The sequence below is a fragment of the Protomyctophum bolini genome (assembly GCF_963924005.1).
Source record: "Protomyctophum bolini genome assembly, chromosome: 19".
In the NCBI taxonomy this organism is placed as follows: Eukaryota; Metazoa; Chordata; class Actinopteri; order Myctophiformes; family Myctophidae; genus Protomyctophum; species Protomyctophum bolini.
In genome coordinates, this window is record NC_137880.1 from 21727138 (window position 1) to 21744057 (window position 16920).

The window sequence follows — 16920 nt, forward strand, 5'->3', positions numbered from 1 at the left end:
GTGTGTGTGTGTGTGTGTGTGTGTGTGTGTGTGCGTGCGTGCATGCGTGCATGTGTGCGTGTGTGTACCTGCTGAGGCAGATTGATGGCACAGATGTGATACGACGTCCTGGCAGGGAACCTCACATTATGAGTCTCTCACGCTCATTATGAACACGCACACACACACACACACACACACACACACACACACACACAGTGAGTGTACCTATACAATGTTAAGTATGCAGTAGAGTAGATGAACTTACAAAATGATTGGCACATAGTGACAAGAGTCTGGACACAAAGGTTGAATGTGCGTGGTTGAATGTACACACACACGCACACGGCCACACACACGCACGCGCACGCACACACACACACAAACTTTTGCACAGGTCACTTTGTCACGCAGAGAGCCATGACATGTTATTGAGCAGTTGCTTTGGTGACATTTTGATCTCACATGACTCACTCTGTCTCTGAGCCACTATGCAAATTAGTGATGCAATTAGTGATTCAGAGTGAGTTGTTGACAGTGTTGTAATGGTGATTTTGTCTTTAAGGGGACGCTATTTTAATTATCTTACGCACACTGTAGTGTACACCTACACTACAGGAGTTAACAGGTCATATATTGACCCTTGAAATGCATCCAGGCTTATTCCTATACTGTATGTTAAATTCACACTGGTGTGACACTCGACACTCTGCAGCCTTTGTGGTGTGAATTAAAAAATGTGTGCTCCTGAAAAATATTTTGGGGGACGGTGTGGTACCACCTGCAACAACACAAATGAACATAAAAAGGTGCACTTCAGTGCCTCCTTTAACATTGGCATTCAGTCTTTCAAGCTAATGCCACAGTACAACTTACTGGCCATTCTTTATCAGAACCAGAGCAGCTGGGTTCTCCTCCTGGACAACAAAGACCCCAAGCAATATTGATAACCACTAAACTGTATGAATATCTGCTGATATTACTTGAGTTTTTGAGAGGCCCCCTCCTCCGCATGTCTGTGTGTTTGTACCACGGAATGTGATGATTTGATTGGCTGAGCATGGAATGTGATGATGTATGATGATAAGAGCGCCCCTCAAATCACACAAGTGTTTTTATTATTGTACGATAAGCAAGCAGACATCTCTGCATGATCCCTCAAATTTGGTTAGCAAGAACAAGTTGTACTATACTGTAAATATGCACTAGAATGCAGTTGAACAACAAATAAAACAAAACATTATTACAATAATTAACATCCTTGTATCAACAGTAGTCTCTCTCTCGATACAAAGACAAGTGTTGAAGATCCTGGTAGAAGCTGAGATAATGAGAACATGCTGAGAGCGCTCTGCTGGGCAAACTACTTAATGTAATGACTTGATCAAAATGATATGCAGCACAGATATTCTGCTTCTCTCTGACCTTGCTTATCAGCCAAAATGTACTTCAATACAGATATCATAAACTTAAAGAATCACAAAAGGATGTGAAATCATACCTGTGTGAACTGAGCGATGCAACTATACATTTATTGTTATAGTTACTGTACTGTGATCTTTATTGCATTGTATTATAGTGTACTGTGATCTGTACTGTACTTTGATTATCCGGTGTGTCCCGGAACATACAGACCCCAGGAATGCACCAAGGGGGGTGGCCTAGAGCCTTCCTGCGTCCGAAACGGTCGAGAAATGACAGAGTTAACGTGTTGCAGCTTTCAGTGCTCAGACAGACACAGAGATCAGACACGTACGTGGACATGGGGACACACATAGCTGCCTAATGGAGTGGGGGCACCACTCAAAAATCTCACTCATGTGGAGGGGCACTCTTATCATCATACGGTACATCATCATACTGTACATCACATTCCGTGCTCAGCCACTCAACTGAGCACATTCCGTGCTCATACACACAAACACACACATCTGTGCATAGGAGAAAACACATTTTGACTGCTTTTCAGACAGAGATCGGTGATGGAATCGCAATCTTGGTTGCCAGTAACGACAGAATCCAGGCACTCATCTCTCAGATGGAAGCAATCTCTCAGACCATAGAGGTTAGAACCACATCACACACATTGACCACTAAAACAGTCTATTGTTTCTAGGTAAAACAGACCTGAGTTGTAACTGTATTTGGCATGCTCTTTTTCTACGACCAACAACTCCAGAATAGGGATGCTGGGGTTCAAGTTCATGAGCTCTGCTCCCTAAGAGTATGATCACACATTTGGGCCAGAAGCGGCAACGCATGCCATGGTGCCATGGTGTCAGACGCTTCTGAAGTGAACGTGTGAGCATGACCTAAACTAAAGCCTATTTGAACAGTTTTTGATGGCAAGCAACGTCATGTGATGGAGTATAAACTTTACGATCCCAATCCCTCCCTCTAGGAAAGGCTCTCCTATGCTGATCCACCCATTTCATTTCCTTTCCCCATTACAATAGCTAATCATTAATGCATATAAGGTATCCCATTTTTAAAGTGAATGCCTGGCTCTTCAGATTATCATCTTTTCAGGAGAACGGACGGCGCCAAAAGGAGCACTTGGCCAGCAGTTTCGACGGCCTGGTAGCCATCTTGGAAGAACAGAAGAAAGAGCTGGTGGTGCTCATCACCAAGCAACAGGATGATAAGCTCAAATATGTCCGCTCCCTCATCTGCAACCACAGTGGTTATCTGGAGACCGCCATCAAGTTGGTAGAAACAGCAATACAGTCTATGGAAGAGCCACACATGGCCTTATTCTTACAGGTAAGTACATATTAGGATTCAATTCTCTACCTGGGTTACATAGTGTAGTAGACTCGGGTTCAGACTATGTCAAGGATCCCCAAATTAATATTTAGTCACAGAACACCCATCTTAACGGATTGTATGCCAGGGTACCCCTGTTAAAATGTTTCAAATATATTCCAAAATGTTTCAATATCTTTTGAAAATACTAAATAGCCATACAAGCTCACACATGTAGGCCTAAATAAAATATGGTAGCTACGCTATGGTTTTTCCCACAAAATTTGGGCGAAGATGGCAGCTTACTTGGGATTCAGAAATCAGGGAGTGGGGGCACTAAAGCACAATAAGCAGAGAACCAAACTATTGTCTTATAGTAAACATGTCACCTCAATGATTCAACTTGCATGGGGCCTGACAGTTCATGGCAAGGGAAAAAATAGTTCAGAACAATGGGTTGTGCACATCCAATTCACTGGATAACAGCATTGCTTCATCATCTGATGAAGGCCAGCTGTGGCCGAAACATACCATGTTTGTGTTTAAAGTAAACTAAACACTTTGAGCAGCAATGCTTTTGTGCAGTTTTCAGTTCGTTCACGGTGGCGTTGTGTATATTTGTTCATCTTTAAATGTTCTGATGAATTGAAAAGGGACTTAAACAAGTCTTTTATGGTTTTATCTCCATAGCAGTTTTAGTATTGACCTGTACTTAGTTTGAACTACCAGTATACCCATTCTACAAACTGAATACAAATTTCAATCAGGTGACATGCCCACCACCAATGCATCAGCTGCCCTCTTGTGGCATGGCGGTATAATAACACCATATAAGTAATAAAAAGAAAACAAAAAACACCCATATTGGCTCCTACAGCCCCCATCAACATATTTACTAGAATTAAGCCGATTTGATAACGGCATTGAAAAGAGGAAATCCAGATGCACAGATTTGGTCAAATTAAGTTTCACATCAAATGTTGATTATCTTGTGAGACACCTACGACATGGGCTCTGATGATGCCCGACATAAGAGTCTTGGTTCAATTCCCAGGCCGGGAGGACCATTGCACCTCCACAAAGTAATTTACTTGACATGCATGTTGTGTTTCACATTACACTCCAGAATCCTTGCATTGGAAATACCACAGTAGCCCAGGTGTCATCAGTAAATAAGTATAAAACTTCAAATGGAAGATAAAAATTACAAGACAAACGTGTGGCTATAGTTTCTAGTTTGTAGTTTATTCATGCAAGCAGAAGATGTCCAGGAGATTAGTTTATTCAGGTCAGCAGAAGAGTTCAGACCTGTTAAGCATACATTCGTTAGAACTTGGCAGAGATGGCAGAGCAAATCGATTGACTAAAACCTGTGTCAACTTACCAGTGGTGCCTTTAGTAGCCAGGTGTTCTTTGCAGCATCAGCTTAGTTGGTCTACCTTTGGACTGACGCAACATCGGGAGATGATAGACCTCAGGAGTGCGGCTAGTTTCAGCAGGCTTGAGGACCTCCCCAGGAGTGTAGCTAGTTTCAGCAGGCTTGAGGACCTCCCCAGGAGTGTAGCTAGTTTCAGCAGGCTTGAGGACCTCCCCAGGTGTGTAGCTAGTTTCAGCAGGCTTGGGGACCTCCTCAGGAGTGTAGCTAGTTTCAGCAGGCTTGGGGACCTCCTCAGGTGTGTAGGTAATTTCAGAGAACGCAGTTATTCCATGCTGGTAGTGTGAATGAGAGCTTGAGTAATGGACTGGCTCAGGAGTAAACACGTCACTTAAGACTGGTTCATCAGCTCTGCTGCCATCTCCACCAACACTGTAGTAGCTGCTGTCTACAGAGCTACTAGCTGCACTGAGATCATTGTAGGAACCATAGCCAACAGGAAGCTCAACCTCATAGCCATCAGCCACAGAGGTATAGGCTACATATGGCACACTGGAGCCAGTCTTGTGAGAGACATAGACTCCAGGGGCAAGATTGCCTGAACTGTAGCCTGGAGAGAAGCAACATCATTATGTTTTAGTACAAACTACAAAGTCATTAATTCATTAATTACTGATGATGTGAGGATCTTTTAGTATTGCAGTAACAGCCTTACCTCTTTCAATATGGAAACTAGTGACACTTCCAAGCAGTAAGCAGGACATCCACAGCACCCTACAAATATATTTCATGTAAGTCATGCTGTCTAAAGAATGGCATCTCAAAGTATTTCAAACAAGACAATTGTTGCTTACCTCATTTTATTTCAGGGGATATGATCTTAATGACAGTATTGCACTCTTGCCTGGTGGTAAGGAGACTGTTAAATCAAAGTAGAGAAAGGTGGATTACTAGTTTGTAATGACATTAATTTAACTTTAAGATTACACAGGCCTATGACCAACTGGGTCTGTGACTCTTAGTATAATTAGATTTTAAATTGGAATTTAGTTACTTTTAAAGCACACCTCAGACCTGCAGCAGACCAGCAGCAGCTTCCCACACAACCTTCCAATAGGGGTGTTCACTGTTCAGGTGTCCTACTGTCCTTAATGAAGGGTTCTCCAAGCCCTGATAATCAGTGGCAAATTCATAACAGCTGATGGTGGTGGGGCTGAACTGAGGACCAGTGATGTCAGTTTGAGGAAACTACTCTGTAGGATGTATATAGACATAGAATGCCTGTGATCATTTAATTATACTTCGTAAATTGTCATGTATCACAGGCATAGATCGCTTGTACCAGGTCCTGGTAGAAATGAAAGATGCGCAGCATAAATGTGATAAATGCTCCGTTTGTACTCACCCATTAAATAATTCCAAAGACGTGGAGTGAAATATGGTCCTCTAGTTTTAGGTCACAATCTCACCTAATACTTCGGTAGACTCGAATGCGTATGGGCGGGGAAATTGGGATTCTTGCATATATTTAATTGGCTGCGGTTTGCCTTCACACTGTCATTCGCAGCAATTGGAAACGCAGCAGGGGGGACCTTTATCAATGTGTTCCATTCATAAACTAGCCTACACAGTGAAATCTATGGTGATAAAATTACACTCATAACGTGCATGTGTCATGCCGTCTGCGCATTAGGATTCGAATGAGCCTTCACACCTGCCAAACGAAGCGCACTTTCTGAAAATGCGCAGCAGGATTCGTTTTAATCGTAGCAAAGCTCTCTGGTGAGAATGTGACCTTATATACATGTGAAAGTTCTGGCACAAAACGTGTATTTAGTCAATTATCTCCACTTTTTCAAGAGATGCACACGGACATCTTTCTCTCCGGGCGAGGGGGGCCGGAATAATCGATGAACTGATTTTACAAATACGTCCTGTTTACCGCAGACGTCATCACCAATTGACCAGGGAAACACAAAAGTTTGGGTCACACAATTGGCAGGTGTGATTAATTACCCAGCACCTATCGCAAGGAAGAAAGATGTCCGTGTGCATCTCTTGAAAAAGTGGAGATAATTGACTAAATACACGTTTTGTGCCAGAACTTTCACATGGATATAAAACTAGAGGACCATTTTTTTCACTCGACGTCTTTGGAATTATTTAATGGGTGAGTACAAACGGAGCATTTATCACATTTAGGCCGCGCATGTTAAAGTCCGACCAGAAATCAAGCAGGGTGTTCTATGGCTCTGTATGTGAAATACTGTACATACTGTATGAAACAACAAGAGCCGTTCTAGGGCTAGGATTTATACAGTTGGTCAATTTCAAGTACCCCATATAACTCTAAGAGCATGCACAAATTAAACCATATGGAGTTATGGACCCGTAAGGCAAGGCAAGGGCCTATTTGGGTCCAAATATTGTACTTTACTCAACTACAATTATTTGAAAACAAAGTTACTAGTTACTTTGTATTTTGATTATTATTACAAAACACACATTAACCACTTCAACGGTTCAACCCTATATAGACATTTCAGTCTATATAGGATACTTTCTACTTTTGGTACTCTTAAGTATACATTTTGTTTTTAAATACCAAGGTACTGTAGGTACAGTCTATTCTAGTGAATCAACTCTCTCTCTCTCTCTCTCTCTCTTCTACGTCTGAAAAGTAACACACCTATGATTAACATTATTACCTTCAGATGTGTTACACTGATTAACATGGCTTGGAGCACCTTTAAAAGGGACACCTGAACATCCCAGAGGTATTGAAGGACTGCAGTGTGGAAAGCTGCTGTTCTAACAACAGGGCGGCAGCAGTTGTTTTAATGCTAGTTTAATTGACTTCACTGCTAACAAGAGATTGTTTGTCTACATTGATTCAGTCTTTTAAAGTACAGGAGTTCAACAGCAACTGCAAAAAATGAGGTAGGTTGTTTATCCATTTTCTACTGGTGTGATACAAATTAATTCTTTAACCAGCATGACATGACTTAACTGAAATGTGTTTGTAGGGTGCTGTGGATTTCATGCTTGCTGCTTGGAATTGTCACTACTTTGCCTATTAAGAGAGGTAAAACAGAATTTCTCTAGATCCAACTATTCGTTAATTAAATTTGTTTTATACTTAAAAATAATTCTTGCTGATTATCTTGCAGGCAAGGTTTCCCCACGATCCGGGGAACAGCCATTGTACGGCGAGAGAGGGAGTTCTTATGATGGTAGCCCTTTCTGGTACCACTCTGGTATCTATGAGCAGCTCTCTGCCCCCCCCTCTGGCTATTATGATGGCCCTGCTGCTGCTGCGTTCCCTGTATACGAGGTTCCAGATGCTGCTGCACCACATCCCCACACGCCTGGAATGGGTTTTGCTTTACCCATTTCCCCCTACTCCGATGGCTATGGGGCTCCTGTTGCCACCACCCACCCTGACGGCCAAGAGGTTTCTGTTGCCCCTGACCACTACTATGGCCATTATAGGGGATCTGTTGGTGGGGACGTTAATGAACCAGTCTTCAGTGACGTGTCAGCTCTTAAGCCGGTCTCCTCCTTCAACTCTCGTTCACGCTACCAGCGAGGAAGAACTGTGTTCTATGAAGCTACCTACACTCCTGAGGAGGTCCCAGTGCCTGCTGAAACTAGCTACACTCCTGAGGAGGTCCCAGTGCCTGCTGAAACTACCTACACTCCTTGGATGGGATATCCTACTCAGCCAATGCTACAAGAAAGACCGGTTATGAATCCAGTCAAACAACACTATCCACAACGTCGATACTAAAAGCTCTGCTGGTGAGAACTCTACATGTATGTATTCAATATGGCTTCACAACATGCATTTATTCAATATTAATTCACCCTGCTATCCCTTAACTAGTTTAACATTCTTTAAAAAAGTGTACTAGGTCTCATGTTCTGCATGTGACACTGCTGCTTGTACTTGGAGACATGGATGATTAATAAAACTATAAATTACAGCTATGCCTCTGTTGCTTGCTTTTCCATGGTTATGGGCCCAATTTCCACAAGCTTCATTGCCTAGGGCACTAGTTCTCAACCAGTGGTCCCCGGGGGAGGGGTGGTTCAGGTGGTCTCCCACTAAATGGAGATTTGTTAACCAAATTCACCCTTATAGAGCTAAGAATAAAAAATTAAGCAAAATACATACAGTAGTCAGTTAGTTTAGTTTTATGCTCATGTGTTGAAATGCATCCGAATTACGAGTCTACACAATTAGAAACTGGAATAATTGTTTTGATCACATTTGGCTATTCTCTCTTCCATGGTACCAATGCAGCATTGAATCGTGGCCATGTCATCCGACCAACGATAACAAAATCTTCTGTGTTTTGGCTCTGAGGGGCTAGATGTCAGGAAATGGTTGTCTGTGGCACCAATGCAGACGAGCCTTGATATGAAAAAGGTTGAACCACTGGCCAAGGTTAAGTGCCCTATTGCATTTTAGAAAGGGACCAATCGATGCTTTTCCCTGTTAAACATGCCTAGATGCTCATCACTTGATTGGTTCTGATTTAAATTAGTTCTAAAACTCAGTTGCTCAGACCTCTGAATTTAAAGGACCACTTCACCCATTTGGTTCTGTGTCTCGGAGGGCTGTGGACAGTTCAGAAACTCTCTTACCCTTTATTTGAATGAAATCGAGTGATTATTCAAATTTGACCTAACCTTTGCGTTTTGACAAAATCATCTCTTTGAGGTAGGCTACTAATCATTTCCACAATGTTTCATGAAAATCTGCCTGTGATTTGATTGTGACTTAGATCTTTGACATTTTTGACCCAAAAGATAATCATTTCTTTAGGAGAACAAACGAACCACCATATTGATGGCTATGGCCATCTTGTCTTCAGTTATTTTGACACTAGACAAACAGAATAGCGCAGAAAATATATATATAACCCCTATTAAACTCTCTTGATGGAGATGATAGATTTATGGATGCAAAAGGGGACTAATTAAACACTTGGGAAAGCATTGGAAATGTATTCTAGAGCTCTCTCTACTTTGTCATAGTGTATCAGCTTTCTGTCCATTTACTTGATAATGAATGAATTTGTTGAACTTTTTGGAAAAACGAATTTGTAACTCAAGCTGACTTAACCAACTCAAACTAAGGCATAGAAGGGATGGTGCTCCCTCTGGTTGGTTACCGCTATCTTTCATGGTTTAGAACTATTAAGTACACAAACAGAACGCAAGATAACATAATTATTCTCAATGCATTCCCAGAGCAAATTAGTTACACGACAGGGTGCATGCTGAGGCTTGCTGGGAAGTCTCTCTCTGCCAATAAAAGCCAGGGATTATACCCAGCTCCCACCTGAGGGTGTCTACTGTCCCAAATATTACATGCCTGCATAAGCTATGGCTGTGGAAATGTGTTTCAGTGTTTGTCTGCAAAGGAAAACAAGGAAATGGGATGGTGGGGCACGTACGTCACTTGCTATTTGCAGCAAGGACAGATTGTTGTGCATGCAAGTGTCAACAACGAGGAGTCCACAAGTCAGTCAGCCAGACTTACAGTATAGTTGACACATCAGTGGCAGCAGATGATTTAGAATGGTTTAAAGCAGTTTGAACGCTGGCCTGGGCCATGGCTCAGCTGTCCAGGCACCTTGGCTGGTACTCCAGTCTGGCAGTGTGCCGTGGGTTCGACTCCCGATCCCGACGGCCTTTACTGCAGGCCCCCCCCCCCCCCCCCCCATCTGTCCCCATCTGTCCCCATCTGTCCCATTTCCTGTCAGCCTTCTGTCTATCCCTCTATGAAAATCACACCCGTGTGAAATGAGTGGTGCAACTCCCCCCCCCCCCCCCCCTCCTCTCCTCTCTCTCATTAGCAGGCAATCAGCAGTGCAGTACTAATACTATCTTTCTCTCTCTGTTTCTGGCACAACAGCGCCCTACTGGTAGTCATAGTCATACTGGTGCTCATGAACCAACAGGTGAACACGCATTGCTGTTCCTTGGAGTGGTTGCACCACTCAAAAATATAAAATAAAGGCGAAAGCCATAAAAAAACGCTGAATGTTGAACGCTGCACAATACTGATTGGACAAAAAAAAGTTGAATCAAATATCATCTCAAACATTTCTCGGTTGTTCCTATGGTAGTTTTTCAAGCAGTAACTGTTTTCTGTATCATTGTTTAATGAGATAATTTACAATAACTTTGAGGTCTTCCAATGTGTGTTATGATGGTTGTGTGGTTGGTAAGTGAATGAATATTTATGGCGTAAGGATGAAATCCACTGGTCATGTTTATGGTGGTTAATTTGCATACATTATGCATTATGTAACAACTCTAAGCAAAACAGTGGTAATTTCACTAACTGTGGTATACTGTATGCAAATCTTTACTCTATAATGTATGCGTCTTCACTGCACAACTTATTTATGTATGCCAGTCACCTTCAACATTGTAATTGTGGCTATAGATTAAACCTCTCAGCCTATAGCTACATTCCATGGATCAGTAATGATCCGAGATGCAATCCCCCTAACACAAACACATTCGGGAGGACAGCGCCCCTTGTCCCTTACTAATGATCTGCATCATCCTTCAGACTCAACCTCCTCCATATCAATAAAGGGTCTCTGGAGTCGCACCAGTGCACGTTCACACGGGAAGTAGTTACCGTGCATTAGACAGATAACAGGCATTTGGATACTGTAGCAAGTAAGTAGTAAGAAGTAACTGTAACACTGATTCCCCAAGTCCCACTCTTTGAGAAGACAACAGGGCTGAGCAATAACTGGCAGGCTGTTTTATATCCTGCCTTGTTGCTAATGCAATGTGTCTGACCAGGGAACTGTGTGTGTGTGTGTGTGTGTGTGTGTGTGTGTGTGTGTGTGTGTGTGTGTGTGTGTGTGTGTGTGTGTGTGTGTGTGTGTGTGTGTGTGTGTGTGTGTGTGTGTGTGTGTGTGTGTGTGTGTGTGTGTGTGTGTGTGCGTGCGTGCGTGCGTGCGTGCGTGCGCGCGTGCGTGCATGACTCAGGTGTTTTATGTTGAACTGCATGCATCCAGGTTGTACAGTGATTGGGGGGAACCAACTTATGAACTCCATTAGTGACAGCGCTTTTTTTTTCAATCAGAAAAACTTCAACCCTTGTCTCTTTCTCTCTCTTCCATTATGAAATCTCTCAAGAGTGCCACAGTGATATTGGAAAAGTAAGTGTACGTGTTTTGCTGTGATTTTTGTGGTATAAATAACGGACAAATCTTGGCCCAAAAGCATTGGAAATTTGTTTTAGTCTACTGAGGTGCCAGATAGAATTTTTCAATTTCCACCCACATTTTTAGAAAGCAGGCAGCACAGTATGGCATTGCCGCCTTATTGGACTCTGAAAAGGATGAATATTGTAGGCTACTAAACGACACCCATCCAGTATGTGTTATAGCTTGAAATACGTCGGAATAATTATGTTTGTGATTTGTTTCATTAAAATAATAATAGTTCTATGGTTTATATCAATCTTTCATACTGGGTGGCGCTGGTCTCACGGGTTTAAAACAAAGTCCATTCCATAGTTGGATAGCATGGAATCCATGCATGGCTCCAATAGCCATAATCCAAACAAAACGTTGTAAAAGTCTGTACGGTTGCATGTCTAACAGCATGGTGTTTTAAAATCTCACTGAAATAAAGTTCACGTAATCATCATCATCCTTCCAGTGCCCTCGAGATCCACGAAACAAGCTGCTTCCACTGGTCATGTTGCTCATTGCCACCAAATTAATTCACAGTCAGTCCTGTGTCCTATACTCAGAACATCTGGTCTTGTTCCTCTTGATGGGCAGGGTAGTCTCCACAGAAGAATATCTGAAATGACCTGGTCTTTTGCTCTGTGGCAGTGTCCAGCAAAGCGGAGTCTTCTTTCTGCCGCAACAACTGAGATGGGGGGGGGGGGGGGGGGGGGGGGGGGGGTGCCTCCATAAGTCTGAGCTTTAGTGGGATGGTCCTTCCATGAGAGGTTCTGGACACTCATGAGGAGTTTTGTGTACAGTATGTTCTGTCAAGAGACTCAAGACGATCCCGAAACTCCTTATTCATTGTCCATGTTTCGGCACCTTAAAGAAGTATACTTTCCACACAGGCTTTGAACAGGTTGATCTTGGTAGCTCTTGAGATGTCTGACTGCCATATAAAATGTAGTCCTTTCTGCTAATGACTATTATGATCCAAGATATTTGAATTCCTCAGTGCATCTTTGATGTCACTGCCGTCCATGGAGCGGATGGTTGGGTGATCAGAGTCTTCATTCAGAAGCAGGCATTCTGTCTTTTTGGCATTGAGCAATAGACCAACTTTGGCTGCTGACACTTCCAGTGAATTCCTTTGTTAGTTCACGTAATATTCATATCCTGTCCACTCACTCAATAGGTTCAGCTTTGCTTTGTAGTGCATTGTGCATTGTATTGTGTCATCTTATGGTATTGTGTGATAAAATTGTATCTTCTTGTATTTCAGTATGGTAAGAAGGGGGGGGGGGTCTGTCTATCTACCATATAACCTGTCTGTTACAGCTAATCTCATGTGGATTTGGGGAATATATTGGGGATATTTGATCTGAGATCATGTATGTGTACAGTATATCGAGATGCAATCTTAAACTCTGTGTGCTTGTACTGTGTTCATATCCATTCAGCACAGAAAATGTGCTGAATGTAGGATCTACTGTAGCAGGTGAAACTTTTCATGCACAAAATCAAATCATAAATCAACCTACCGGTACGACAATATCTTTACAGTATGTGTGCACCTGCCACCTTTCTCTATGAATGAATTAATTTTTCTGTTGTCTTGTCATTAAGACCCACCCTTACGGGATTATAAGACACCAACAACATAAATAAACAATATCACGTTTCACTTCCCACACAGAAGTTACAAAGTATTTGATCAAAACAAAAACAGAAATAAGCATTATCATAAAATAAAATAAGTCACATATAAGTTTTCTTTGTCCGTATGTCCCAAGCTTTCTCTATATATTCTGCTAATGCTAATATCTTTTGTTCGAAAATCCATCTCAGTCGCTCTGCATCACTTAACCACATCAGATCTATATTTTTACATCTGTTAAATAACTTTTGACGTAGCTCACGATACAACGGGCAATAGAAAAGAAATTGGAACTCATTCTCAATATCATTTATATCACAGTAGGTGCAAATACGTTCTTCTTCTGTAACTCCTCTATACCTCCCAGTCTCAAGGTGCAAGGGCAAGATCCCAGAACGAAGTTGGGCACATAGGGATCTTTGTCTTTTGGATAATGGGGCACAAACATACTTTTCACTATGAAAATAGCTGATCAAGCTCACAAGATGAGCTATTCCATCCCCATGCACCTTAACGTGTGTTTGTGTGTGTGTGTGTGTGTGTGTGTGTGTGTGTGTGTGTGTGTGTGTGTGTGTGTGTGTGTGTGTGTGTGTGTGTGTGCACGCTCTGACAGGATTACAGCCACATCCAAGGCAGCTAAAATGGAGCGTCTGGAGCCTGGTTATGAAAGCATGACCCACTTCACCATCAACACTGATGATGTGGCCGACATGCTCAGAAATATGGACTTTTGCTCAGGTATGCAAATAGTGTTGCAGACCATCCACAGTGCGTTGTGAGCTTATAGATATTGGGCATAAGTGACATTTAGTGAGAGCGAGTTGCCAAAATAACAATTAGTACACAGTACAATTGTCATATACTAATGGATAAATTAACACTGAGGTTTTAACTTTGTAGGATAGAATAGAATTATGATATATTTTGTACTATGGCTAAAACTGATTAAATTCACATTTCTCTCTGGATGAGAACAGGCACTCGAATATATACTTTTTCCTGACACCACAATCATATTAAGAATCATAATGTAGGGCTCTGTATTAGTGTAGTCGAAGTACTGTAGACACACGCTGCTATGTTCCAGGCTCTCTTTTTTGCACTTGTCAGTGATGGATCCTTTATTGCTTCCAGACACCTGGGGTGTTTGTTTATCAGCCCATGCCAAAGATAGCTTGATCTCACAAGCTTCAATTTACACACTTCCACTTACCACTGTTTGTCCTGCTCTTCCTGTCTAAAGTCTGTGTGTGTGTGTGTGTGTGTGTGTGTGTGTGTGTGTGTGTGTGTGTGTGTGTGTGTGTGTGTGTGTGTGTGTGTGTGTGTGTGTGTGTGTGTGTGTGTGTGTGTGTGTGTGTGTGTGTGTGTGTGTGTGTGTGTGTGTGTGTGTGTGTGTGTGTGTGTGTGTGCGCGTGCGTGTGTTCGTTCAGGCATGGGGGATGAGGGAGAGGAGGATACAGAGGAAGGAGATGATCTGTCCTCTCTGGCTGGAGGAGAACTGGACTACTGCCACCGATACTAGGCGGTACTGAACCAGGTCAGTAGTACCACAATGAGGGAGGGCAAACTAGAGTGTACATACCGGTACATATATCACTCGGTTTGTGTAGCGGACCCAGCTGGCCTTTTAAGGATGAAGTCTGAACTGATGATTTGTTGCTTTATTCATAGATCAACGTAGAACTGGGACAGAAACAAAATACAATGTATCAATGGTCATAAATCACTACAATATAATCCATAAACTGTTCAAATCTCAGGCACATAATACTTTTTCCATACATCACTAAAGTACATTACACAATACATAAACAGCATTCTGCATATATTCAACAATAATACCAATAACAGTGCAAGCAAATCAATAAAATACCTTGTCCCCCTTTCCAGCTAGGTGCTATGTTGTGTGTGTGGTATCAATAGTTCCATGGTTAGTTGGCATTTGACCTTTCCTTTGGGCTTCCTTTCCTTAGCCATCCACATAACCAACCATCTGTCTGTTTCAAGTCTTCTCTGTACTGAGGCAGCATTTCCTTGTTTTTAACCCCAGTGCCACAGCTGAGCTGAGTCCCAATCATCTGATTCACATCAGCTGTGATCAGTTGTTGGCACACTTCCTGTTCTAATGCCTCACAACACTGAATATATACTAAACAATAAAAGTATTACCTGTGGGTCCGTTGCACTATACAACATCTCACCAAGGAGGCTTCCCTTCCCATCACCTCCTTATCCAGGCCTCAGTCATCTCCAGGCTTGACTACTGTGAGTCCCTCCTTACTGGTCTGCTGGCTTGCTCACTGGGGCTCTTCAAATTCAAAACACTGTTGATAAGGCAATGTACTTTCATGATATGATCCAGTGTTGTTTTCGTCGAAAAATGTTCGTCGACTGACTATTTTCACTGACAAAAACAAATGGAAACTAAATGAAAACTAAGCTACGATGACTAAAACTAAGACTAAATATAGCCTACTGACAATTTCGTAGACAAATAAAAACTAGACAACATTTTTAGGAAGGGACTAGTGGACAAGAGATCCAGTATAAGTCTGTGAGAGGGAGGATGACTGATTTAAGAAGTCACACCTGGCCAGAGTCAAACTAGGGGTGCGTTCGGAAATGCGCCCTGAACGCACTGGTGTGCTCTCTTGTCGTTCGTTTATTCAGTGCACTCTGCGTTGTCGTTCGAAAATCCAGTGTGCTGCGCACCGGGTGTGCCGAGTGCCCGCACTGAGCGACCCTATATCCTGAAGCTGAAACTGAACGCACTCTGTGACGTCACCGCCCACCACACTCAACAAACTGACCACATTCCCGGTGCACATTTAAGCCCTGGCTTAAGAGGAATAAAACAGCCTACTTGAGAACAACTGCCTGTGTCGTGTCCTTCCATGTCCCTGTTCAGGCTCCAATGTGACAAAGTGGGTCACAATCACAACCCAGGGCACGGAAGGACACAGGCAGTTGTTCTCAAGTAGGCTGTTTTATTCCTCTTAAGCCAGGGCTTAACCATTTGAAAGCATCACAACTTCACAATACTAGTTTACCCAGGAGAGCAGATGGCTCCCCACTGCCCGGACAGAGGCTCTCCCCTGAGTGTTTGTGGAGATGACTGATTTAACCTGCTGTGCCAACACTGATATGATCCACGGCCCCTTCACCCTTTCCCACACACTGAGATCAGCTAATAATAATGTGTCCGTCCCTTCATCACTCCAGGTATCCCAGATCTAGACTCTTCTCCCCCCTGGCACCACAAGCTTTGGTATGACCCCCCATGACTGCAGACTTACCCCATGTTCTGTGTATGTATGTGCGTCAGTGCGTGTATGCACACACTAAGGACCTGCATGGTAATAAGCCGATGATAGAGAGAGAGAGAGAGAGAGAGAGAGAGAGGTACCTCCCTGTTGACCTGTATTGATGAACCTATCATGGCTTTGATCAGATAGGCTTTGGTGCTGTTTGATTGTGGTGGCGGGGAAGGTGTCATTAGCTATTCAGCTCTGTCAACAGTCTCTCCCAGTGCACCTCGGTGCAACCTATAGGTCTCGTCTCTGTATAGTTATACAGAGAGCTAGGTTCACCTCAGATGATCTAGGTGAACCTAGGTCTCTGTATAGACATACAGAGACCTGTAAGTGGCCTCTCTGACCTCGGTGTCCTGTCTGTCTACTACTATCTACACAAAGAAGAAGAAAAACGAAAAACATGGTCATCAAAAAAATTAACAGACATACTATACTATGTCATTTGAATGTGCCACACAAGCCTATATCAATTTCAAGTTGTGGAAGGCAGTCAAGCAGCATATCTGCCTATGATTTGACTGTTCTATTGTGGTGTTTGTGTGTTTTATTTTTTTTATGTTGTGATGACGTACAGTGTGTGATTTGTGGTTAAATTGCGAAACTAGTCCTGTCAATATGTGGTTTGACCCAGGGGAA

The 16920-nt window shown here is 42.7% G+C and overlaps 1 protein-coding gene across 1 annotated transcript in view; it reads left to right on the forward strand.

Annotated features, from left to right (window-relative positions):
• The window catches only part of trim54 (tripartite motif containing 54), a 19027-nt gene extending 4520 nt beyond the window's left edge, over window positions 1-14507 (forward strand). Inside the window, exons 5-9 of the mRNA XM_080790388.1 lie at window positions 1949-2044; window positions 2509-2742; window positions 11273-11295; window positions 13584-13708; window positions 14401-14507. Coding sequence (XP_080646514.1) covers window positions 1949-2044; window positions 2509-2742; window positions 11273-11295; window positions 13584-13708; window positions 14401-14492 — 570 coding nt within the window. The 3' untranslated portion in view covers window positions 14493-14507. The remainder of the gene's footprint in view (window positions 1-1948; window positions 2045-2508; window positions 2743-11272; window positions 11296-13583; window positions 13709-14400) is intronic.
• The last annotated feature ends 2413 nt before the right edge of the window (window positions 14508-16920 follow it).